Source organism: Cnephaeus nilssonii (genome assembly GCF_951640355.1).
Source record: "Cnephaeus nilssonii genome assembly, chromosome: 12".
NCBI lineage: Eukaryota > Metazoa > Chordata > Mammalia > Chiroptera > Vespertilionidae > Cnephaeus > Cnephaeus nilssonii.
Window position 1 is genome coordinate 39,127,041 of NC_137083.1, and position 27,160 is coordinate 39,154,200.

The window sequence follows — 27,160 nt, forward strand, 5'->3', positions numbered from 1 at the left end:
AGGGCGTTTAATGAATCACAAGACCATGACTTGGAAATGTGATTACGTCTGTGCTGACGAACAAAAGCACAGGAAGACTCTACTTCAATGGCATGTGATTAAGACAGGCATAAACTAACCATTATCAATTGCCCACATGTTTCCAAGGATGGGTCCTGTTTGTCTCCAGCGAATTCTGGTGTCCTGGGTTAGCGCTGCGTTAGGAAGGGGGATCGTTATTCGGTTCCACCTGCAAGAAATTTAGCACAAAACAGCTCCACACACTGTTCACATCTTTTCAATTTATTTTACATGCTTTTGATGTTCTAGTCTCTGTGTGCTTGGGGATAGCACTAAAGTTTGATAATAAACTTTTAAAAAAATTTAAATTCTTTATTGTTGAAAGTATTACATATGTCTCCCCCTACCCCAGTGACCTCTCCCCGGCCGCTCCCACCCCCCCAGCACATGACCTTACCCCCCTACTATCTGTGTCTATTGGTTATGCTTATATGCATGCATATAAGTACTTTGGTTGATCTCTTACCTCCCCCTTCCCAACCTTCCCTCTGAGATTTGACAATCTGATCAATGTAATAATAAACTCTTTAAATTTACTTGTGGAGTTTATTTGTTTATAGTTTTAAAACAAACATGTCACTTACAAAAACACCCATATCATCCATATACATTCTTAATAGCAAATGATATTATTTTGTTTTTAGACATTAGTTTTAGAAATTTTTACATGAATAACTCAGAGTTAAATAGTAGCAATAATAATAAAAGTGTAATATGCTAATTAGACCACATGTAAGGACAACCTTCCCAACGAAGCTTCAGCGGTGGGGGCCGAGGCAGAGGCGGCTGCCGCGGTGGGTGGGGGCCGAGCCCCTTGCACAGATTTCGTGCATCGGGCCTCTAGTTCTATGATAAGTATCTGTGCAGAGATGGGGTGCCCACTAGCATTAATTACTTTTTTTTTCATTAATTACTTTTTATTTTTTGCTATCCCCTAGTCCTATGCACATTTAAAGAGAGGCTAAGAAAGAGAATAACCTTCAACTTAATTTTCTCTCCTTGGAAATGTTTTTACTATTTATCTAGTGCTTATTCTGTAAAATGGCAAGTATTTTACATAGTCATCTTTAACTCTCTTAACTGCCCTCAAGGGGATGTATCATTTCCCTTAATTTATGTGGAAAAAAGCAGGAAGTTAGAAAGAGTAAATATCATTACACAAGTAGATGGCAGAATCAGGACTTGAACCTAGGTTTGATTCCAAAGCTTAACTTTCACTATCTATGTCGCAGTGTTCCACAACTAAGTATTTTGGCAATAAGCCTTCTGGCAATAACCACAGAATCACTACATAGAATTTGAATTTATGTAATCCAAAATATAACAGCCAAGTACATAAAGAATAAATGATCCTACCATTATAATCTTACATCCGATATACCAAAGTTAGTCTTTTCTTTTCCTTTTCACAAGATCACTTCTAAATCAGCTGAAAAAGAGAGGTCAGCTTCCATGCTTATTAAGTAAAAAATACTAGTTTCAGGCTTACTCACTGATTTTGAGTCTGCAACATGGATTAAAGTTTCTGGATATCTCAGAATCTACTCACCCACTGTAGTTTTCAGAGGAGTAGATGGTGCTGTGGGGGAGGTGGGGTCCAGCACAGATCTCAGGCAAACATTCAGTGTGCAGGAGGGACCAGGAACGCCCATGGTTGGTAGAAAACTCCAAGCTGACACTGATAACACCAGAACAAGCACAACACGAAAGAGGAAAATAGAACAAATAAAATGAAATTACCTGTTTCTTGTTAGGTACATCAGACATCTATAGAACGAGGGTAAAAGTTTTTAAGATGCTGCTTCTGAAAATATTGTTTTCCTCTCCACTGAAGTCTGACCAGCTTTCAAAGGGCAAGCAGTTACATTACTGCTATAGAAACAACCTCTGTTTTAAAGACAACAAATGGTAACTGGAGTTTGTGCTCCCGAGTTTGATAGATGGCAAGGCAATTACCATGTCTCACACTGCCGCCACTTCAACCCGTGGATGTGAATGACAAAATCTTTAGAAAGGACAAGAGCAACACTTCAGCAAGTGAAACTGAGAAATCATAGCTGTTAAAGTGCTAATTGATTTCTGTTCCTATTATTAGGGGGTCACCAACCAACATGAGTTCCAGCTTTTTTTAGTTATTTGTTTTCTCTTTTCTCGCAGCAATCTGTTGGAATGGATGGCTGCCACAGCACATGCAAACTCCTCTGATACCTAAGACTAAGCTCGTAGAATAAAATTATTCCTATTTGAAATCTATCCAATCATGCTCTGTGTTAACTGAAGAACTTTTCAGTTTATTAATGGGTAGTTAATAAGCTGAAAAATCCAGCTGAAAACCTACTGAGAAGTTGCTCTGATTTAATAGTCAAGTCGATGTGTTCATTTTTAATTAATTCACACACTCAAAAATAGGGCTTCCTACCTGTTACCAGGTTGATGTGTTCCACATCCCAGATTAATGGAAAACTGTATCATGTGTGACATCGTAGAAGGGAGAACAGGTAAGACATGGAAAAAATCTACGGCCCAGACATTCGTATTATATCCTTGATGGTTTTTTTGCTTGAGACAAAATTTGGTAGCAGGAGTCTGAAGTTCAGGATTGATGACTACAGAAACCAAAGATGGAACCTTCAAAATAAAGGAAACCAAAATCACTCATAATCCTCCTTATGTGAGTCTGTGTAAATTTTCCTAGAATCAATCTTGCAATTACAATATACAAAATATATTTTTATTGATTTCAGAGAGGAAGGAAAAGGGAGAGAAAGATAGAAACATCAATGATGATAGAGAATCATTGATCGGATGCTTCCTGCATGCCCTCTATTGGGGATCAGGCCTGCAATCTGGGCATGTGCCCTAACTGGGAATTGAACCGTGGTCTCAAGGTTCATAGGTTGATGCTCATTCATTGAGCCATGCTGGCTGGGCTAACTGCCATTTCTTAAAAATCCTTATGTGAGGATATGTTTATTGATTTGTGTGTGTGTGTGTGTGTGTGTGTGTGTGTGAGAGAGAGAGAGAGAGAGAGAGAGAGAGAGAGAGAGAGAGAGAGAAAGAGAGAGAGAGGAACATTGATGTGAGAAGAAACATCAATCGATTGTCTCCCGTACATGCCCTGAGCCTGAACAAAAAGCCCACAACCTTTTTGGTGTATAGGATAACACTCCAACCAACCGAGCCACCTGGCCCTCTCTTCCTGAAGATAAGTTGGTATAAGGTCTTTAAAAGTTATCAAGGCATCTGTATCCATATTATAGGCCTTGGCATAAGACAAAGACAGCTTGACATTTACACTTATCATGAGTCCTCTTTTTAAAAATGTTTTTATTGATTTGAGAGAGAAAGGAAGAAAAAGAGGGAGGGAGGAAAAGAGGGAGGGAGAGAGGAAGAGAAACAGCAATGTGAGAGAGAAACATTGCCTCCTAATGCCCCCTGCTGGGGATTGAACCCAAAACCTGGGCACATGCTCTGACCTGGGAATTGAACAGTGACCTTTCAGTACTTGGGATGATGCTCAACCAACTGAGCCACATCAGCCAGGGCTCATCAGTGCTCTTTTAAGCTGAATTTGTATAGTACTAATAATGCCTTGCCAAAGTCGTTATTCTGAAAACAGATTCTAAGCAGAAACAGCCAGAGCCAATGAGTTAACCCATGATAACTTACAGAATTGATATGGTCTGAGGCATGCAGATGTCCATAGCAGGTGTAACCCTACTGAGTCACAGATGGAAAAGTAGTCCATTATTAAGTAGTTAAACTTGGGTGACCTTAGCATGTAATTGTTCCCTATTATAGCCTCAATGTTTATCTCCTATCTTCCTAACTGAAACCATGAGATGGTAGATGCTGGTGTGTTCAAGCTCTTTAGAGTAACTAGGGTGCCATCAATGTGGAGAGGAGGCTAACTAACAATGAATGTGTTAGTGTAGTCTCAGTACAATGAAATCTATAAGAAAGGAATAATTCTATAACCTATGACAAGCATCACATATAATTCTGAAGATACTTGTAAATAACCAGAGCCAACACCTGTCCTAAATTCAAAGGGCAAAGGAAAAAGGTCAATCTTAACGCCCCTAATTAGCAGAGAAAAAAGCAAAGTAATAAAAATCTTTACTTCTATTAGAAAATCTCAAAATACTGAAAAAAGTTCCTTATGTCTGATAGCAAGACTGTGGAGGCTGCAAGTAGAGCCACTTTTAGGGCTTTTTTTGGGAACAAGAATAACTGTCAATCACAGTATTGGGCTCCACCTTATTGGATCTGATGGGCTGTAATTCATTCATCCTGATTAAACCTAATTTTTCTTTGTATTAGGGAAAAAAAGAATGTTAAAATGTCCATGTCACTTTTAAAGTAATCTGGTAGCTTCCTGGGCTGCTAGAAGAGAAAGTTATCCTCTGTATCTAACTTGGTCTTAGTTATTTTGAACTTGACCTCTGCGGTGGGGCCATTTGGCACACGAATTGGCATGTATACCTTATATGAGGAATAAGAAAGGGTATCCAGTGTAATATGTTCTTTTCTTCCTTCAATCTTTGCATACAGGATGATATCATTTTCATGAGAATCTCCAGGGTCACAAATTCCTCCTGCACAAAATATTTTAAACTGTTAGTACCAACATGCATCCATAAACATGTCAAATAAAATATAGTGTTAAACTTCAGAATATATTTATAGGACCCATATGTCACCTAAGAAAAACACTAAACAAAGGTAACCAGACTTAAAGAAAAAATGTATGAAGATAGTTCAGATAGGCCATGCTAAAGATCAAAGACTGGACATTTGTGAAGGCCGAAATAAATATTTGCTTGATGAGATTACTAAACTAAAATTCTACAACAAGCTATGACCTCATGTCCATATTTTAACCCATATTAAAATGGTATACTACTTTTCAATAAATTATTATGTCCTTATATTTAAGGTCTTTATGGCCAAATTTTAGAAACTATTAATTATAGTTTTTTAAAAAGTGTGGTAACTCACCGCATTAAAGATTTCTAAAATAATGTTATTTAAACTTTTGCATTTAATATCTCTAATATTTTAGCACATATGAGGTGTTTATGTTTTAAATGTAGTTCTTTTCCATTTTTCAGTTTTATTTTTGGTACATCATTTGATTGTTGTAAAGTAGAGAGAGTATTCCTTATCACTCAACTTTAGAGACATAGGAAATAATTGAATATCAGGATTGAGAGGTAATTAAGAGCATCCTGATGATGAAACTGAATAAGAGAACAGGTACCTGATAATTAAGTGGTGGAAAAGCCATGTGTTGATCTTATGTCATTTAGCCCTTGAACCTCTAATCTTCTCATTACTGCATTTGGCCAATAATCTATACTATTTGCTGTCTTCTAGCAATTGTTGGCATAATCTGAATTTGAAAGGATTTCATGTCTAACTAGAAGTCTCTCCCCACCTACCATTATCGTTCATTATAGTACCAACCATAAAAGCAGGAGTGAAATTGGGGAGAAATCAATGATAATGTGATGCTAATTAAGAAAGCTGGAATCTAATCAGTATAAGAACATAAAAGCAGAAGTGGATGGCGGTATTTGTGGAGCAATGAAATCTGGCATGTTACATATGCTAACATGTAACTTGGCATATCATAAATATTTACTAAATTGAGTAATCTGAACTGAGAACAGAGAATCCAGATATAGTGATAATGTGGTCCTCATTCTGTGAAGAAAATACTATGATTTTGACATCTGATATCGATTTTTTTAGCATTTTATTACATAATTCTTCTAAAAATTTTTATTTACTTATTGATTTTAGGGAGAGAGAGAAGAAGGGATAAAGAGAGAGAGGCAGAAACATCAATTTGTTGTTCCACTTATATCTGCATTCACTGGTTGATTCTTGTAAGTGTCCTGACTGGGAATCAAACCCACAACCTTAATGTATGGGGATGATGCTCTAACCAACTGAGTTACCTGGTCAGGGCTCATTACATACCTTTATGTTATATAGTTAGCAAAGCCACTCTAAATGGAAGTCTCTGGGAGAAAGGTCTACAAGAAAACTAAGTTCCCATTTTAAAAATGTAACTTCCTTACTGAGCGCATATTAAAGACTTACCAAAAAGAACAATAAAATGTGAAAAGTTACAGACAGTGAAGGTTTAAAGCGCCACACCCATAGACACAGGAACTGAACCATCAGTAATCTCTAATTTCATTAATTTGTTCCTTGTGACTTTCCTCTGCTGTCTTAAGAGCAGTTCGTTTACTGCACCTGCTTTCACACGTCGGAGCTCATTCAGCCCAGAATGACAGAATAAGAAAGTCCAAAAGGAGGCAAGACTTTAAAATGATGACAGACTTTATCTGAAAGATCCCTCTGGGGGCAATTTATCAATTCTGTGAAGTTTCAGTGACAGCAGCTTCTACAGAAAGACACGGATTCTTCTTTAGCTTCAGATGCTTTGATGTACTGTAGAAAGGTATGACTCAAGGGGCATTTTGTACAGCAATTAAAGCACAGAAGATTTCAATAAAAAAAGATGGACAGTCAGTTTTAAAATATTTTAAATCCTGTTTTAAGTAGCTTGCAAGGTATTTATATTAGTAAAGTTATTTTGTTATTTGCTGTGTGCAGGACATAGCCCTAACTAAAAAAAGTTTGTTAAGACCAATATACATGAAAGAACAATAGTTAGCAGTAAATTGTGTTGTGTACTTTAATTGCAGGCCAAATTCACAGAAAGGAGATAGGTGTTGGGTAAAAGAGCTGGACATAAGGGAGATGCTCAATAAATTTTGGTTCAAGAAATAATAAAGGAATGATGTATGTTAGGGTATTTTTGTCTTCTTCGCTGTGGCTCTAAGAACAGTGCTAGATACTGGTGTTTAATGAATTTGTGTTGAATAAGTAAATGTACACTGAGTGGCCAGATTATTATGATCTCTGAACGCATAATAATCTGGCCACTTATTGTATATCCTATTTAATAAAAGGCTAATATGCAAATTGCCCCCTCGACCAGGAGTTCGACCAGCAGGCAGGCCGGCCAACTGCCCATGTCCCCTCCCCCTGGCCAGGCTAGCAAGACCCCACCCATGCACGAATTCATGTACCAGGCCTCTAATATATATACATATATATACTGAGTGGTCAGGTTATTATGCGTTCAGAGATCATAATAATCTGGCCACTCAGTGTATAGACAAAGGAAAATTTTAATCAAATTTTGAAAATTGAGCAAAATTTCCAGAAATGGTAGTCACAGTAGATTGATCTGAACCAAGGGGTGAAACCAGGAAGAACAAATAGGCAGGTCCTGAGAGGAAGGGAATATAATCTGGCCTAGAGCAACAATCAGCCACTGATTTTCCTAAGGAGCCATGTTTAATGAAGGATTACTTATCAACTGTCTATCATATCTTAAATCCCCACCTATATTGCTTTCTTCTGCATGAGCTACTAAAGTTTTAAAGTCTTTTCTATAGGTCCAGTCTTATCCTACCCTACTGCCATATCCTACCATATTCTATCCTAAAAAATACCTTTGCTGGATTCTGTTTTCTCCTCAAGATCCACACTCCATTCTTTTCTTCTGTTTACTGATGAACTTCTTAAAGGAGCAGTTCTTTATTTCTTTTTAACTGTACACCATGGGGCCTTGGTGGGCTCTCTCTGTGGCATTCCCTACATTGCTGATCACCTCTCCGTCATTTCACCCCTGAACTACTCTCTTCCTTTCCTCCTTTAGGGTAGAATGACGCGTTCCTCCTTCATTTCTTTATGTCCACTCTCAGTATTCTTTATCTACTCTTTTCCTCCCACCTCCACCTTGCTGAGTGTCCTCCCTAAGAATTTTTAATGTCCTTTGCTGTCTTCTTGGGAGAACACAGCAACTTCAGTGGCTGCAGTTATCACCTGTATGCTAATGACTTTCAAATCTGATTCAGATCCTTAGTAGAGGTTCTACTTTTACATGGCCTTCCAGAAGCTTCAACCTTAACATATCCTAATATATAAAAAGCCAGGGGCTGTCACGACCTAAATGACCAGATGGATGACCGAACAGCAGGCTGTGTGGGGCGACCAGGGCAGCAGGGGGTTAGTGAGGGACGACCAAATGACTGAACAGCAGGCTGCTTGGGGCAACCAGGTCAGTGGGGGGTGGGGGCAGTTGGGGGCAACCATAGACCAGCAGGGGGGCAGTTGGGGGTGACCAGGCTGGCGGCGGGGGGGGGGCAGTTAGGGGTAACAAGGTCGGCAGAGGGGGGCAGTTGGGGGCAACCAGGCTGGCAGGGGGGGGGGGGCAGTTAGGAACCTGCAGTCCAGGATTGTGAGAGGGATCCCCGGGATTGGGCCTAAACGGCAATCAGACATCTCCTGAGGGGGTCCCCGATTGGAGAGGGTGCAGGCTGGGCTGAGGGGACCCCCCCCCAGTGCACGAATTTTGTGCACCAGGCCTCTAGTCTAATATAAAAACCTTTTACTCCACACTTACTCTTTATTTATATATATTATTGACATTTCCCATCTGGGAAATGGCCCATTCTCCCAGTCATCCAGGAGAGAAATTTGTGTCCTCTCTAATACTGTTGTCATAATCCCCACAGTCAACTGGGAACTGGGTGTGAACTTCTGTTGGTTCCTTCTCTTTAGTTATTTATTCTTCATTTCCTCCTTTAGGATATTACCACCAGCACTGCCATAATTCCTTTGTTGCTTGAATTAGTGCAATATCTTCCTAACTTAGGGTTGCCAGGTAAAATACATTGCATGAACAATAGTTATACAACAATTATTCCCTGTTTATCTGAAATTCAAATTTAAATAGGCTTTCCCTTCCCCAAATCTGCCAACCCTACCCTATCTGACTGGTTTCCTGTCTTCTAATTTCTCATTGTTTCAGTCTTACTTCCTACTCCTTCCAGAATTATCTATCTAAAACACAAATGAGAATATTTTACAGAACTGACAGGAATCATCTGATGGCTCCATGTTACCTAGAAAAAGAGAACTCAAACTCATTAGTATGATATTAAAGAAAATCACTGCTCTGTCTCCAGTTTGCTTCTCTAGCTCCATTGTGTCTCTTTCCATTCATTTATTTTGGGAAAATCACCTAGCTCCAAACATGCCATGAATTTTTTCCTTGTGGTTTTTCTCAAAATGTTGGCTTAGATTCTAATGTCTCCCCTTAAATTTAAATCACGTCCACCCTTCATGGCCAAGTTCAAACACTATCTCCATGAAGCTTTACCCTAATCCACTCCAATTACCCAGAGCTTCCCCTGCACTTTCACAGCATTTTCATTCCATTATAGCCCACTGCATTCTCTCTCATAGATGGCATGTGTGGGCAAGAACTCTGTATAGGTAATCTTTATAATAAAATACTAAGATATATTAAGTCTTAACTATTTAGTAGGCACTGTTTTTAAAAAATATATATATTTTTATTCATTTCAGAGAGGAAGGGAGAAAAACAGCAATGATGAGAGAGAATCATTGAACAAGCCCCCTATTGGGGATTGAGCCCACAATCCAGGCATGTGCCCTTGACTGGATTCAAACCTGGGACCCTTCAGTCCACAGGCCCATGCTCTATCCACTGAGGCAAACTGGCTAGGGCTATTAGGCACTGTTTTGAGGACTTTTCAGGTATGAACTCACTGATAAGAAACTCTATGAGTTAGGGGCCATTTTTCCCAGTTGTAATCTCCATATATCTTAGCTCAGTGCTCTTTAAATCCAATAGGAATTCACTAATTTAAAAAATATATATGTTTTTATTGATTTTAGAGAGAGAAGAAGGGAGAGGGAGAGAGAAACATCAATGTGAGAGAGAAGCATTGATCAGTTGCCCCATGCACGCACCCAGACCAGGGATCAAACCTGTAACCTGGGTATGCACCCTGACCGGAAATGGAACCAGCAACCTTTTGGTGCATGGTATGATGCTCAACCAGCCTAGCCACACTGGCCAGGACATCATTAATTTTTTTAATTGAATGGAGATACTTTTATTTGGGATAATGTACCTTGGGCTCATTCAATTGAATTTTTACCTCATAGTCAAAATTATTTTAACTGATTCACTAATAATCTGCTTTGTAGAAAGAATTAAAGATGTCTTAATCTCACCTAAAGATGACACTCTCTTATGTAATGGCACTGAATTGAGTTGATTTCTATGATTGACTATGATTCACAATGGAAAAAAAATCAAGATTTCAAATATATTAGGTCAAAATGGTATAAAGAAAAGATATTTAAATTAGACTGTCATATCAAATGTTTATTGCATTTTTTGGGGGGATGCTTAAGGTTTCCCGGGAGTCATTTAATGGAATGAGAGCCAGTTTGAATTCTAATTATTTAAAGGAAATAAGCTCTGGGTCTTTAAATATACAAATAATTTCAGAGTCAAGGTGAGGATATTTTTATGATAGGAAGACTACATTATATTTTATACATTTATATAACTTCCATTACATTATTATATTTTATATAACATCCCTCTTACCGAACAGATCATTATTGAAAATGAGGTAGCATCACACAGGCATTTGTGTTTGCGATCATGATACACTTTAAAGTTTAATGTGCCACTCTGAACTGTAGGAAATGCAGAATGTACGAGAAGTAACAGCCAGTGCTAAAGCCTACACTGTTTGTCCTGATGGACTGACATCTATGTCAGTAAGATCAAAGGTTGACAATGTTTATTTCCTGTCTAACTTCCAGGTGTTGCCTGTGCTTTTCCAGTCATTCAACAAAAGAAGGCATGTGACAGCTACTCACATATCTGGAATGACATGCAGTGAAAGAATATGCAACTGTGGCTGTTGTTGCCGAAAATGATAAATTTGAGAGGTCACAAATTTTACCCCTTAAATCCCCCTTGAGTATTTTTCCAAACTTCTAAATATTTCTTTGCTCTACAATAATTTGAAGAAAAAACCCGTCTTATAAACACCTTTTTATGTGTTTGCCAACCTATTAGGAAGTAAAGAATAATAAAGCACTATAAAGTATTATAAACCTGTTTTTTTCGTGGCTTCCCATAATAAAAAAAGTATGCCTCATGAAAACAAATGACTCAGCTAGATAGTTGTTTTTTTTGGAAGCTAGGGCTTTGGACAAGGGAGTGACTTTGTCCTCAGTTCTTTCCCATGGTCTTTTCAGCTTGACCATCGAGGAAGCGGTGAGGAATTTGTCTCAGGCATTTTGTCTCCAGGCCTAGTCATAGCATGCCAGGACTAGCTCTCTTACAGGATGGTTCCAGCAGGGCTCGTCTGAAGCAGGTGTGAGCATCACAGGATTTTGCTCAATCAGTACAACTCATATTTCCTGAACATGCATTTTATACTGTAGACAACAAACACTCTTACTTCCTCAGGAAGAGGTGCTGGCTTTGAATCTGCCCTAGGTCAATGAAATTTGTTCAAAATGTACTCACCCATAACAAAGTAAAACCTCAGGTTCCCATAACCGGTAGTGTCCATGTACGGAGTGCATAATTTCCTCTCCCCGTCTTTGAGGAAGACAAGTGATAAACCTGATTCTATTGTTCCACATTCCGTACCAATGACAGCGCCCAAGATGTCCCACCTTAAAAAAAATTAGAATCATTAAGAATTAGAAGATTAAGTCAGAGGTTTAACTATTCTTTTTTATGAAGAACATTTACTTAGTACTGGATAATTCTGAAACAAAATGCGGTACTACAGATTTTAGATAATGAACAAACTTTTAAAAAATTGATCTTTATTGTTGAAAGTATTACAGATGTTCCCATTTTTTTCCCATTGACCCCCTCCACACCACCCTACCTCCTCCCCAGGACTTCACTGCACTATTGTCTGTGTCCATGGATAATGCATAAATGTATATAAGTTCTTTGATTAACCTCTTCCCTCTGAGATTTGTCAGTCTGTTGATAATGAACAAATGTTTAAACACATTCTATTCACAATTATGTTTTTTTCCATAGAAGATAAATTTAATCAATACTATGTATAGAGTGTCTACTAGATGGTAGTCTTTATTCTCAAAGTACTTATAGTTGAGGTGGGAAATCAAATAAGAAAACAGGGGACCATAAAAAATAGTATCATAATGTCACAAGTACTCATATGGTGTTTTCCACATTAAAAATTATAAAAAGAAAAGCTATATATTATCTGGCAAAAAAAAAAAAGGATATGTGATTTAAACTGGGTCTTGTCAAATAGGCATTTGGATATGTAGAAGAGAATAAAATACTATATAAAAACTCTTATTTCTCCTTAGTATTTATTTCTGGTCATGTCTAATTTTGCCATTGTTAGTCACACAACTAACTTGCCTATGGATGGAGAAAACTGGGGCACACAGAGGTAAGTGACTTGGCGAAGTCATTTTTTTTTTTTCCAGTTTGGTTCTGAAATTGAGATCTTCTGACTGTCGGTTCACTGTTATTTTAGTAGTTACATTTCTATACAGAGGATACTGTGTCAGGACAATTATGTTGAACTATTCCAGTTTATAATAGATTTGTGATCAAAATGTTGAGAAAATGCCTATTATTTTGCATTTAAATTATTTCAATCATTCAGGAACACAATAAATAACTTTGAGGAAGCTCTTAATAGTACTTGACCACTGTCAATTAACCAGGAATCTCTCTTGACTCATACAAGAAAATTTCACACTGGTTCATTGATCTTCATTTATCACAATTAAACCACTCAGACTACTGATCTACAAAATAAGTTAAGGTTAAAATGATGCATATGATGGCTGCTTTTAGGCATTTATATATGTTAGAGCATTTTTAAAGTTAAAAATTAAATTAAAAAGATAGCATTGTCATGGATTGAAAGAACCTTTTATTCAAGTGAGAATTGAGATTAGTAGTCTTCTTCTCTTAATTATTAGTTGAATAACTTATAGATTAATATAAATAGATTATTTTCATGACCTGTACCACAGAGTTGTGTTAGATATAATTCAGACTCTACATTTCTTTTCAATCTTTAAAGTCCAACATATTCCAATTTTACTCTACATTGATCTTTATTTTTCCACTATCTATTGGAAGTTAAAAAGTGAAGTTATTTTCTTTATCAACCCAAATATTTATAATCAAGTGAAATAGAAATTTCAGTCCACTTTGAAGAGAAAGAAGCAGACAGAAATCTGAAAAATAATTTTGTAAAAGTCTCATCACTTGGAATAAATTATCCTGCATTTATTAAAAATTCAGAAGGAGCCTTTTGTAGCACAAGCTCATTCATTTATGAATTTCTATAAACACTGGCTTGAACTTAGCTGAAGGCAAAGTATCCTTCAGGGGATCTTGGAGCTCCATCAATCACTGAGGGAAGTTCACTTTTGGACTTTAGACTTCTGATCTAAGGTTGTGAAATTGTGGTTAATTCCAGTTACAAAAATAATATGGTCTATGAATCTCTCCTAATTTAACAATTACATGAAAGTAAATGACAACTAAATCTTTGAGGCCAGCAGTGGCATTGGAAGAGCTCCACAATATTAGCAATATCTAGGATGGCATGAGCATTTCCCTGAAAAGGAGTGTTAGTTCTCTATGGTTTAAATTATGTTTTCTCCAAGGAAATGTGGTTCTATGTGAACTGCATTTGAAGAAATGTATGCCTAGGGGGGAGGGCTCTGTACAACATAGCAATTTATATTTATTCTTTGATGACTAACTCTAAAATTAAAGTCCCCAAATTATTTATTATAAAAACAGCGGTATCTATTATTTATTATAGAGTGGGGCGAAGTTGGAACACAAAAAAGTTTCATAATCAATAAAATGCCTTAAGGCAACTTTTCCCCCTTAGAGGTAGCAAGATCACAATAATATTTAATTTGTATTTTTAAACTACAAATTCCTATTTTTTATGTCAAGAAAAAGGGATATATATATTTTAAAGCAGTTTCTTCACTGGAAAGCTGATGATTCCCCCTATCAGCTGTTTTGGAATGGTTTGAGAATAAAATTGCTTTAATCAGCTCAAATAAGAATCCTTTTAAGAATGATATGAAAGAGTAGAACTTAAATGTTTTTACCAAAAGTTAAAAAAAGATAAATATATGAGGCGATGATATGTCAACTGAAAAATGGAGGAAACCCTTTCACAATATATACATATATCAGATCACCATGATGTACACTTTAACTACCTTATAATTTTAAATTTCTCAGTCAATTATACAGAAATTTAAATTATATCTTAATAAAGCTAAAGTTAAACAAAATGTTCCTTCTGAGCCTAAAAAAAGGATCATATATATTCTTTAAGGGAAATTTGGCAGTAACTATAAAAAAATTACATATATACATAAATGTCTCAAAAATGTATACACATTTTAACAGCTGATATCTCTCAATTTTAAAAATGAAATGTATTTTAATAAACACTGCCTTTATAATTATTCAAAGTATGTGTATACATTTTTGGGGGACACCCTATATATATGTATATGTATACATACATGTCTGATTCTCTAAATTTCATTTTAGGAATTTTTATTTCAATAAAAATTTTTATTACAATATTCTTTGTCTATTAATAGGGGTGGTTAGATAAAAAATGAAATTCTGGTCAGTTTCTCTTTTTGGTACAGTCATAGAAAAGTCTGAATGAATATATGCCAATATATACACATACATACACACACACACACACACACACACACACACACACACACACACACTAGAGGCCTGTTGCACGAAATTCGTGCACTCGGGGGGTCCCTCAGCCCAGCCTGCACCTTCTTATAGTCTGGGAGCCCTCAGGGGATGTCTGACTGACGAGCCTAAGCCGGCAGTCGAATATCCTTAGTGCTGCTGTGGAAGTGGGAGAGGCTCCCGCCACCACCACTGTGCTCGCCTGCCGTGAGCCTGGCTTCTGGCTGAGCAGCGCTCCTCCTGTGGGAGTGCACTGACCACCAGGGGGCAGCTCCTGTGTTGAGTATCTGTCCCTGGTGGTCAGTGTGCATCATAGCAACTGGTCGTTTCACTGTTTGGTTGATTTGCATTTAGCCTTTTATTATAGAGGACTAGAGGCCCGGTACATGAAAATTCATGCATGGGGGCGGGGGTCCCTCAGCCTGGCCTGCCCCCTCTCACAATCCAGGACCCCTCAGGGGCGGGAGTCGACCCAGTGATCAGGGGAAGGCGATGCCCCTATCACACCTCTGCTGTTGCCACTGCTGGCAGCGAAAGCCTCAGCCGACCCTGGTTACCTGAGCCTTGTGCGGTCCTGGGTGCCTGGGCAGCCACCATCTGAAGCTTACCTGCCCCTCGGCGCCCCCTGAGCAGCTGGGCAGCCGACATCTGAGGTTTGCCTGAGCCTTGGGAGAGCCCTGGGTGGCTGGGCAGCTGACATCTGAGGCTTGCCTGCACCTCAGGCCATCCCTGGGTAGCTGGGCAGCTGTCATCCAAGGCTTGCCTATGCCTCAGGGGCGGGAGTCGACCCAGCGATCAGGAGAAGGCGACGCCCCATCACACCTCTGAGGGGACTGGGGAACTTCGGAGGCAGGTGGGCGGAGCGGCCGGACCTGCCCAGGGATGGGACCAGCCATGCCGTACATCTGCTGTCCCGGCGGGACTGAGGGGACTGGGTGCTGCCATCTTGTGGCTGTGGACAATGCCCTCTTTGAGGGTGTGGCAGTCAATTAGCATATTCCCTCCTTATTGGCTGTGGGTGCCACCATCTTTGTGAGGGTGTGATGGTCAATTAGCATATTCCCTCTTTATGAGATAGGATACCAACATTTTAACTGTTGGAAATGTGATATGCAAGGGGGACTTTTTTATTTTAAACATTTGCTTTAAAAAAGCAAATAATATTCAAATAAAATAATTTTAAAAGGCATTTAATTTATATACATTATAATTCAGAATGAAAAGTTAAATGATCTCATTATAGGTTGATGAAAATACTAAGAATATTAACATAGGCAATAAAGGTCTTATATTTTAATCAGATCTTTTCCTACTCTTATTGGCAAATGGTTCTAAAGGTGACAGATTTATGAAAAATTGTTTTATTATATTTTTCAGAATATATTAAATCAAGTTAGCAACTTGAGGTTTGAACTAAGATAAGGAATAAAGCCTGGCTATAAGATCCCACATTTGCCAAATTCATAGGTTTTTAATCTACTATGAATTCTCTGAGATTGAATAAATTCCTGATATCCATAAGGTCTCTACTTGGGATAAATTCTCTGATATTTAATAAAGGATGTACCAGAGGTAAAAACCCTTCCACATTAATTTATATTCATGAGGTTTATCTCCAGTATGAGTCCTGTGATGTCTAGCACGGGGTGTGCTTTGACTGAAACCTTCTCCACATCCATTGCATTGGTAGGCTTTCCCTCTAGCAGACAGCTAAGGTGAAGGTAAAGGATGAGCTCTATTTGAAGGCTTCCCTGCAGGTATTGCATTTCAAAAATTACTTTCTTCATCTGGTTCTACTGTATTTCACTGAAGTTCAATTTTATTTCAGATTTTTATTACACACTAGAGGCCTGGTGCACAAATTCATACATGGGTGGAGTCCCTTGGCCTGGCTGGCAATCGAGGGAAGCCAGCAGGCTGGGGGGAGGGACCCCAGGAGGTTGGCCGATTGGCCCCCTGATCAGGGCCTATCAGGGGGGGGGGCAATTGGCAAGGGGGAGAGACCATGGGAGGTTGGCCAGCCAGGGGGAGGGGCTGCTGGAAGTTGGCAGACCAGGGGGAGAGGCTGAGGGAGGTTGGCTGTGGGAGCGCACTGATCACCAGGCGGCAGCTCCTGCATTGAGTGCCTGCACCCTGGTGGTCAGTGCACATCATAGCGATTGGTCGACTGGTCATTCTGGTTGTTCAGTTGTAATGGTTGCATACGCTTTATATATATATATATATATATATATATATATATATATATATATATATATATATATATATAATGTTTCCTTTTAGTTTCCTTGCTGGATTAACATGAATGAAAATATTGGCTTTAGAATGGTAGACAGCATTCAGCTTTCTCACTAATAAGACCAAAAATATAACCTGCACTGGAGAATATTTAGAGAAAAGAATGTATTGCCTGAGATATTATAGTCCCAATCAATGTTAGTTTCCTATTCCCCCCTCTTCCCTGTAAAATGTAGTGCTATTTTTTGTCTTAAAATAAGTGAAAACAGCAATTAAAAGAAATGTCTAACTTATACTGAGTATTTTTTTCATATTAGAATAAGCAGAGAAACAATCCTGTATAAAGTTGCAGTACAGTATGAAAAGTGTTTTTGCTTAAATATCTTTCAGCAAGGGGGTATTTAGCTGAAAGATTGTGTTTTATCTATCTACTAGAGGCCCGGTGCACAAAATTCGTGCACGGGAGGGGGGATCCCCTCAGCCCAGCCTGGACCCTCTCCAATCCGGGACCCCTCAGGGGATTCTGACTGCCAGTTGTGGCCCGAAACTGGCAGTTGGACATCCCTCTCACAATCCAGGACTGCTGGCTCCTAATTGCTTACCAGCCTGCCTGCCTGATCGCCCCTAACCGCCTCTGCCTGCCAGCCTGATCACCCCTCACTGCCCCCTCACCCGCCGCTGGCCTGGTTGCCCTTCACTGCCCCCCTCACCGGCCTGGTCATCCCTTACTGCCCCCCTCTGCTGGCCTGGTTGCCCCTCACTGGTCCCCCCACCATGCAGCCTGCTGTTCAGTCATTTGGTCATCCCTCACTAACCCCCCTGCTGGCCTGGTTGCCCCACGCAGCCTGCTGTTCAGTTGTTTGGTCATCCCTCACTAACCCCCCTGCCAGCCTGGTCGCCCCACGCAGCCTGCTGTTCAGTTGTTATTGTGAGGGCGTTGTGACCAATTTGTATATTACCCTTTTATTAGTATAAATTGGTCTTTTGTATTGAGATTTTGGCCACAATCTATCTGGGCCCCTAAATTTATTTTAATTTTATATTATCTGCATGGTCAAGTAGGGTTTGCTTTAAATAAACATGTCTGTAAAACATGGCCCATTTAATACAATGTTAACTTAGATTGGCAATATATCTTCAATTCACTGACCCTGAATTATAAGCTTAACTAAAACCCCCCTCAGCTTTATAAGTATTTTGTGACAAAGATTTTAATCAGGGGTAACATCATTCTTCTGGTCAGACAGGGGGAATACTTTATAGAAAATAACAAGAAGATGCTCAAACTGTTCTAAATAACTTTGAAGCCCATTTTTACCAAAAGCATCAACTTACATTGAAAGGGCTATAATGGAGATTGGGTTTTTTTTTTTTTGTGCGTGTGTGTATATGCAGTTTTGATTTTCAAAGGTTATATATAAGATTCTTTGATACTATCTCCCTGGAACAAGGAGTCCAATATAAAATTGTTTGATTTGATTTAATATTAATTTTGTCTTAATTTCATTCCACTAGATAGCATTAAATTTTAAGAAAGACATTTTGAGTCAGTTGCAGGCGTGTCCCACTTTGCAAGCAATGTCTTTAAAATATATAACTAATAGTTTGCACTTTGCTCTCTTTATTAAATCATCTATTAGACACTGAGTTATGGCTGACCTGAGGAAACCACTGTCTGTGCTCAAATATTTTTCTATAATTTTAGATGAGCTGTTTTAAAATATATTTCTTGAAAGGGCTCTTCAGAACAAATTTATACAGCAGTTATCTTAATAGGGTATGGATGGTAGTGGAATAGGACTGTAGGGCTGGAAGTTGGAGGGAACAAGCCAGCAGCTCAGAGATTACTCTCTCTCTCTGACCATTTGAAAAAAGTCAGCAAGGCCAATGATAGGAATGGAAGTTTGTTCCCAGGATGTCTTGTATGCCCTCTGGCATCTTTTTTATATCTTGCTGGCGTGTTGGAATTCTGGGTATTCTGTCTTATGTAGGAGGCATTTGCCACTACTAACTAGCCTTTTATTTTTATTTTTTTAATTAGGGAAAGACTCGTAACACAAGTGAAGCCTAAGGCCTTGAAAGGACACCTGCATAAGTCATTCTAAAAGAGTACAGTTGGAAATATTTTTTGAAGTTTAAAGAAAGAAATTCTATTTGTTTTTATTATAACAATATTCTCATTATTGAAAAATTGGAAAATATAAAGAGTACAAGAAAAAATCACCCATAATCACACTATTTCAGAGACAAGCACAAGCACAATTAATATTTTAGTGTATTTACTTCTAATATTCTATATGTATATTTCCAGATAGTTGTGATAATATTGTATATGTTTTTATATTCTGCCCTTTTTCGCTTACATTAATAATGCACACATTTTCCAGGTTATTGGCTCTACATAAACAGGCCAGGTAATATATATATTTTAAACTAGAAGCCCGGTGCACGAAATTCGTGCACGGCGGGGGGTTGTCCCTCAACCCAGCCTGTACCCTCTCCAATCTGGGACTCCTGGAGGGATGTCCGACTGCCCGTTTAGGCCCGATCCACAGGATCGGGCCTAAACGGGCAGTCGGACATCCCTCTCACAATCCAGGACTGCTGGCTCCCAACTGCTTGCCTGCCTGCCTTCCTGATTGCCCCTAACCACTTCTGCCTGCCAGCCTGATCACCCCCTAACCACTCCGCTGCCAGCCTGGTTGATGCTTAACTGCTCCCCTGCCAGCCTGTTTGCCCCCAACTTCCCTCCTCTGCCAGCCTGGTCACCCCTAACTGCCCTCTCCTGCAGGGTTGATCACCCCCAATTGCCCTCCCTTGCAAGCCTGGTCCCTCTCAACTGCCCTCCTTTGCAGGCCGGGTGCCTCCCAACTGCCCTCCCCTGCTGGCCATCTTGTAGTGGCCATCTTGTGTCCACATGGGGGCAGGATCTTTGACCACATGGGGGCAGCTATATTGTGTGTTGCAGTGATGATCAATCTGTATATTACTCTTTTATTAGATAAGATAGAGGCCTGGTGCACGGGTGGGGGCCAGCTGGTTTGCCCTGAAGGGTGTCCCAGATCAGGGTGGGGTTCCCTTGGAGCGTGGGGTGGCCTGAGCGAGGGGGCTGTGGTGGTTTGCAGGCGGGCCACGCCCCCTGGCAACCTAAGCGGAGGCCCTGGTATCTGGGATTTATTTTCCTTCTACAATTGAAACTTTGTAGCCTGGAGCAGAGCCAAGCCTGCTGTTCCCTCTGGGGCGGCAGCCATCTCTGTGGCATTTAATTCACCTTCTACAGTTGAAACTTTGTTGCCTTAAGCGGGTGAGCCCGGCCAGGGTGTGCTTTAAAGCTTTGCTTCCCCTGTTGCCGCCGGCAACCCTGGCCTGCTCTCTCAAGCTCCATTCTGTTGCCATTTGTTTGAATTTGTTTACCTTCTATAATTGAAACTTTGTAGCTTGAGTGGAGGCTTAGGCCTGCAACAGCTATGGAAAGCTTGGCTTGCTCTGTTACCTGGGAAACCATGCTCTCTGTGGCTGTAGCCATCTTGGTTTGGGTTAATTTGCATACTCGCCCTGATTGGCTTGTGGGCGTGGCTTGGCCGGTGGGTGTGGCTTATGTAGCGGAGTGATGGTTAATTTGCATATTACCATTTTATTAGAGAAGATTCTTCATTGTTGAAAGTTTTATATATGTCTCCCTTTTTCCCCATTGACCTCTCCCCACCTGCTCCCACCCACCCCAGCACATGCCCCCAACCCCTATTGTCTGCGTCCATTGGTCATGCTCATATGCATGGATACAAGCCCTTTGGTTGATCTCTTATCCCCCCAACACCACCCCACCACCTGCCACCTTCCCCTGCCTTCCTTCTGAGGTTTGACGGTCTGTTTGATACTTCTATGTCTCTGGATCTATTTGTGTTCATCAGTTTATGTTGTTCATTATATTCCACAAATGAGTGAGATCATGTGATATTTATCTTTCTCCGACTGGCTTATTTTGCTTAGCATAATGTTCTCCAGGTCCATCCATGCTGTTGCAAATGGTAACAGTTCTTTCTTTTCTACAGCAGCATAGTATTCCATTGTGTAGATGTACCACCGGTTTTTTACCCATTCATCAGCTGATGGACACTTAGGGTGTTTACAAATCTTAGCTATTGTAAATTGTGCTGCTATGAACATAGGGGTGCATATATCCTTTCTGATTGGTGTTTCTGTTTTCTTGGGATATATTCCTAGAAGTGGGATTACTGGGTCAAATGGGAGGTCCATTTTTAATTTTTGAGGAATCTCCATACTGTTCTCCACAGTTGCTGCACCAGTCTGCATTCCCACCAGCAGTGCACGAGGGTTCCTTTTTCTCCACATCCTCGCCAGCACTTGTCGTTGGTTGATTTGTTGATGATAGCCATTCTGACAGGTGTGAGATGGTACCGATTGTTGTTTTGATTTGCATCTCTTGGATGATTAGTGACTTTGAGCATGTTTTCATATGTCTCTTGGCCTTCTGTATGTCCACTTTTGAAAAGCGTCTATTTAGATCCTTTGCCCATCTTTTGATTGGACTATTTATCTTCTTTTTGTTAAGTTGTATGAGTTCCCTATAAATTTTGGAGATTAAACTCTTATCAGACGTAACATTGGCAAATGTTTTCCTATGCAGTGGGCTCCCTTGTTTTGTCGATAGTTTCTTTTGCTGTGCAGAAGCTTTTTATTTTGATGTAGTCCCATTTGTTTATTTTCTCCTTAGTTTCCATTTTCCTAGGAGATGTATTGGTAAAGACACTGCTATGAAATATGTCTGATATTTTGCTGCCTATGGATTCTTCTAAGATTTTTATCGTCTCCCATCTTACATTTAAGTCCTTTATCCATTTTGAGTTTATTTTTGTGTATGGTGTAAGTTGTGACCTAGTTTTACTTTTTTGCATATATCTGTCTAATTTTCCCAACACCATTTATTGAAGAGATTGTCTTGACTCCATTGTATTCTCTTGCCTCCTTTGTCAAATATTAATTGAGCATATGGCTTGGATTGATTTCTGGGTTCTCTGTTCTGTTCCACTGGTCTATATGTCGGTTATTGTGCCAGTACCAGGCAGTTTTGAGAACAGTGGCTTTATAATACAGTTTGATATCTGGTATTGTAATCCCTCCAACTTTGTTCTTCTTTCAGGTAATATTTTATTATGCACATGCCAAGCTATATTTAGTCATTAGTCTATTATTTAATTTAAAAATATAGTAATAGATAGTTACAGGCAGTCCTTGGGTTACGTTGGACTCGACTTACGTCATTTTGTGGTTACATCGCCATCTCCCATTTACAGTATTTATAAAAAAAAAAAAAGAAGTTCCGTCATTTCGACGTATGTACATATGTGCTTTATGTTTTTTATTATTTATTTACCCACAAGTAAAGGTCAGGAATTGTTATCTTTCTTTAAATTTTTTTTTTACTGTTTCACTTCATTACTGCTATGTATGTGGGCTCCATGCAAGTGACATAGGTGCTTATGTAGGTGGGTTCTGACTTACGGAAAAAATTGCATTACGTCGCGCCGTAGGAACGGATTTCAGACGTAGCCCGAGGACTGCCTGTATATTATTTATCCCACTTTCTGGGCCTGAGGAATTACATTCTCAATTCTCTAATGCCCCTGGATATGTTCTAAAGTACAGATAACCTCAAGCTAAGGTTCTGAAGGTGTGAGAGTTCTGCTCTTGCTTCACATAAACTCTTAGATATTCAGGACTGTTTGGTGGCCAGTGTTGATGAGGTGCACTACCAAGGAGGAAATATGGAAAACAAAGACATACGAAGTAGGCATATGAACATTTTGGTGCTAGCAACCTACTCTGACATTTTCAACAGGAAAATCCTATCACTGGCTAATGACCCAGGAAGTCAGGAATCAAAGCACTTCAGAAGAATTAATATTTCAACCTCTTTTTCCATTTGACTTCAGTAAAGAAGGTCCTCTCAGCTAGGGAGCCAGTTGGAGGCTCATATGGACAGCTGGTTTGTAGAGGGGGATGGAGCAAAAAACCAATTCAAGAATGGCAGTGCACAAGAACATAGATGTTGTGCAAATGTGCTGCAATTTAAAAAGGATCTACGATTCATATGAAGGAGTTCCAGAACAATTTTTAGCATACGTAGCTAACATATAGAGATTTTTTTTAATTAGAAAAATTACTATTTATACTCTTTAAAAATAAAAATAATTTGCTTAAATAGAAAGCAATGTTAGAACCCAGGTCAAAAACAAAACAAAACAAGTAAGAAGTAATATGTGTCTTTTAACAGTGTGCAACAAGTTTACGCTGATCCATTTTAGCACCTTCAGGGTTTTAAAAATATCCAATTATCATTTTAACTAGTATTGTCTTTTTTCATAATGACCTACTTGTTGGTTTATTTAGGGGTTTCTTGGCCTTTTTAATTTTGTTTGTGTTTCTTGCATATATATCACTAATAAATATGAGCAAATTTTTTTGAACACCACTTTGCTCATATCCCATTACTGATAGTAATTATAGTTAGGATAACAACTAATTTCTAAGTTTTTGGATAGCTTATTATGTGCCATACATTGTGCAAAGTGCTGCAGATATACTGTTGCATAAAATACCCCCATTTTTTGGTTAATCCTCACCCGAGCATACTTTTTCTATTGATTTTTAAAAAATACATTTTTATTTCAAAGAGGAAAGGAGAGAAAGAGAGAGATAGGAACATCAATGACAACAGAAAACCATCCATCAGCTACCTCTTGCGTGCCCCACACTGGGGACTGAGCCTGCAACCCGGGCATGTGCCCTGACTGGGAATTGAACTGTGACCTCCTGGTTCACAGGTTGATGCTCAACCACTGAGCAACACTGGCCAGATGAGCTTATTTGTTCACTACTCTTTCTTGAATCTCTCATCTTCCTTTAGAGTTAATATCCAGGCATACACCTTCCAGTAATTCATTCAGAGAGGGTAAACTTTCCGAACCTTATGCAATTGAAAAGGTTTTCATTTTCCCTATGACTTGAATGATATTTTTCTGGAGAAGAATTTTATGTTCTAAATAATTTTCTCTCAGAAATTAAAATAACTTCTTCATTTTTTAAAACTTATGCTTAATGCTACCAAGGAAAGTACAATGAATCTCAACTAGAAGCTCTTAGGACTTCCTCTCTTATCGGTACTCCGAAGTTTGTACTCAGATGGTCTAGAATTGGGTATTTTTCCATTCATTCTGCTAACCATTTTCATTTAGAGGTTTTTTTCTTCCTTCTTCTTTCTTAAATCTCAGGAACTTTCCTTCAATAATAAATAGTCTTTGAATATTTCATTCTACATATTCCCTCTGATTTCTCCTTCTGGATATCCTATTATTTCTAATGTTAGAAGTCCAACTATTTTAATGTTTAATTTCCCTCCTCCCCCCAAATAACTTACATCTCCTTTTCTTTTATCTAATGACTCTAGTTTTGGGAATATCCCAAGACTCAAATGTCCAACTCATTAATTTGCTCTTCATTTATACTGATATTCAGGGGGAGAAAATTCTTTAAGTTTGTTTTAACAATCATAAAGCTTCATTTCTCACATATTATTTTTTTCCTTATAAAATCTTTTTATTTCACAAATGCAGTATGACCTCTTATCCCTCTGAGGATATTAATTATACTTCTCATAAAAATCTTCATTTGTATAGTCTGCTACTTCTAATTCCTCAGCTCTTAGTTCTTTAGTTCGGAGTTGATTTTACTCAGATTTGATGATTTTGGGGTCATTTGCTTAAATTTGTTTCTACTATTCTCTCTTAGTTGTGGTGCCTTTGCGCCCAGTGATGGGGAGGCAGATGTGCCCTTGGCTGGAGACTGCCATAGTGGTCCTGCATTCCCTTTGAGGTTTCCAGCCACCTGACATTGCCCCACTTTTCCATTCCAAGGGTCCACATTCACTGCTTGCTCATGGGGAAAGACCCCTGCTAGGAAGTGGGTGTAGTGAGGGCTCACCTACTTGGCAGGTACTACAGCAGTACGTCAGAATCCCATCCTGCTCTGTGTCCAGCATCACTGACCTGGAGCAGCACTGGGACACCTTTGGTAGGGTCTTATTCAACATGTGTTTTGGGCTACAGTTTCCTCCTTCCACCAAATCCCTTCCTCCTCTCACTTTCTTTTGTGTGTGTAATCCTTCCTAATTCTGGTTTATAGTGTTATTATAAATTCATTTGCTCATTTTCTAAATATGTTTTTATTGATTTTAGAGAGAGAGGAAAGGAGAGGGAGAGAAATATCCATCGGCTCCCTCCTGCCCACCCCCTACTGGGGATCGAGCCCACAACCCAGGCATGTGCCCTGATTCAGAATTGAACCAGTGACCTTTGGTACATGGGACAACACTCAACCAACTGAGCCCGAGCATAATTTTCTGTAATTTCCAAGGATTTGGGGCAGGTAGGGAAGACTGGAACATGCTGTTTTGATTCAATTATTCTAATATTCATTGCACTTGTAGAGTTGCTCTCTTTAACATGAATACTCTGGTGATGACAAAATAAAGATATTTTAAAAAGGTATTTGGGCCCTAACCGGTTTGGCTCAGTGGATATAGCGACGGCCTGTGGACTGAAGGGTCCCAGGTTCGATTCTGGTCAAGCGCATGTACCTTGGTTGCGGGTACATCCCCAGTAGGGAGTGTGCAGGAGGCAGCTGATCGATGTTTCTCTCTCATCGATGTTTCTAACTCTTTTTCCCTCTCCCTTCCTCTCTGTAAAAAATCACTAAAATATATATATTTTTAAAAAAGGTATTTGGGAGTGGGGTGGGAGAGATCAACCAAAGAACTTATATGCATCTATACATACCCATGGACACAGACAACAGTGTGGTGAAAGCCTGGGGTGCGGTAGGGGGTGGAGTGGAGGGGGTCAGGGGGAAAAAAGGGGAGCATCTACAATATTTTCAACAATAAAGATAAATTTTTTTTAAGAAAGAAAAAAAAGTATCTGAATAGTAAAAACATACAATGTTTGCTTTTGGAATGAAAGACAAGTATTCAAATTCCATATTATAGTAATGCATTTTCATAAAGCCCCCACCCATCTGAGGACAGCCTCGGCTAGGTAAGCTATGGTGGTTGCTAATTAAATGATGTGTTTGTAAGGGTAAGCCACAGTTCAGAAAGACTGACATAAATTAGCAGTGTATCTATTAACGTTTCTCTCTTGCAGAAGAGCAGATGTGTCTTCTTTAGGAAAAAGAAAAAAGACTTTAAAATCCCACTTTAAAAGACTAAACTCAACAACTGGCTTTGGGACAGCGTTGTGATATGAAAGGCAAACCGTTCTCGCATCCTTGTGATCTAAGATCAAATTCTTTGATTCAATGGTAGGAAAACAGGGATATTTGTAAAAGTGGGTTCCAAAAAATGTCATAATGGCTTAGTAGTTCCCTTTTTTTCTTGCTATTCAGGTACAAGGTTTCAAAATATTATTAGAGAGAACCACATCTTTTATTTTCTCTCCCATATTTCTTATGGGAGGAAAACAGTTAAAAGAGATGAAAATATTATAGTCATATAAATAATTTAATTTTAAAATTGTTTAAAAAACTGACCTCAAAGCTACAGAATTAAATCAACTCAATTGGTTACTCTAAATATCATTTGTTTTCTACCTACTTAGGCAGGTGAGCTTATAATGACAAATTATGTGGGCGGAGATGCTTGAGGAGAACGAGACAAATATTCTGTAAACCTGGCTGAGAAAACAAAACACATCAAGAATTTCACTACCAGAGTCCTAATCTGTTTTCCTTTGTCAGCTTTTACCATAGGTAAAAATGCTTCACATTAATTTGATTTTTGACAGAATTTTCCTCCCAAAGCTATGATTAAAAATTATTATAGCAGCATTTTTTCCTAGACCAATAAAATAGCATTTGGGACTGGGTGGGTGCGGGGAGGGAGCACACACATATGCACATATCACTGTAGACTAAACCAGCATTTTTATCATCACCCCAAACGCCGAATATGCTAGGTCCTGTCATTATCCTTTTATACCTTTACATCATAATGCCATCTTAATAACTGAGCACCAGATGGGAGCATAGTGAGGTAATTCTGGGTGTGTGGCCTGATATCCTGGGGGAAGAGCTACAAATAAGCCAAGGTGTGGT

At 39.1% G+C, this 27,160-nt stretch overlaps 1 protein-coding gene across 1 annotated transcript in view; it reads right to left on the reverse strand.

The window, feature by feature from the left end:
- RELN (reelin) overlaps positions 1-27,160 on the reverse strand; it is a 449,067-nt gene that overhangs the window by 157,492 nt on the left and 264,415 nt on the right. The window contains exons 12-16 of the mRNA XM_079785901.1: positions 11,513-11,664; positions 4,546-4,658; positions 2,480-2,688; positions 1,610-1,738; positions 120-229 (exon numbers count right to left, since the gene is read on the reverse strand). Of these exons, the coding sequence (XP_079642027.1) occupies positions 120-229; positions 1,610-1,738; positions 2,480-2,688; positions 4,546-4,658; positions 11,513-11,664 (713 nt within the window). The remainder of the gene's footprint in view (positions 1-119; positions 230-1,609; positions 1,739-2,479; positions 2,689-4,545; positions 4,659-11,512; positions 11,665-27,160) is intronic.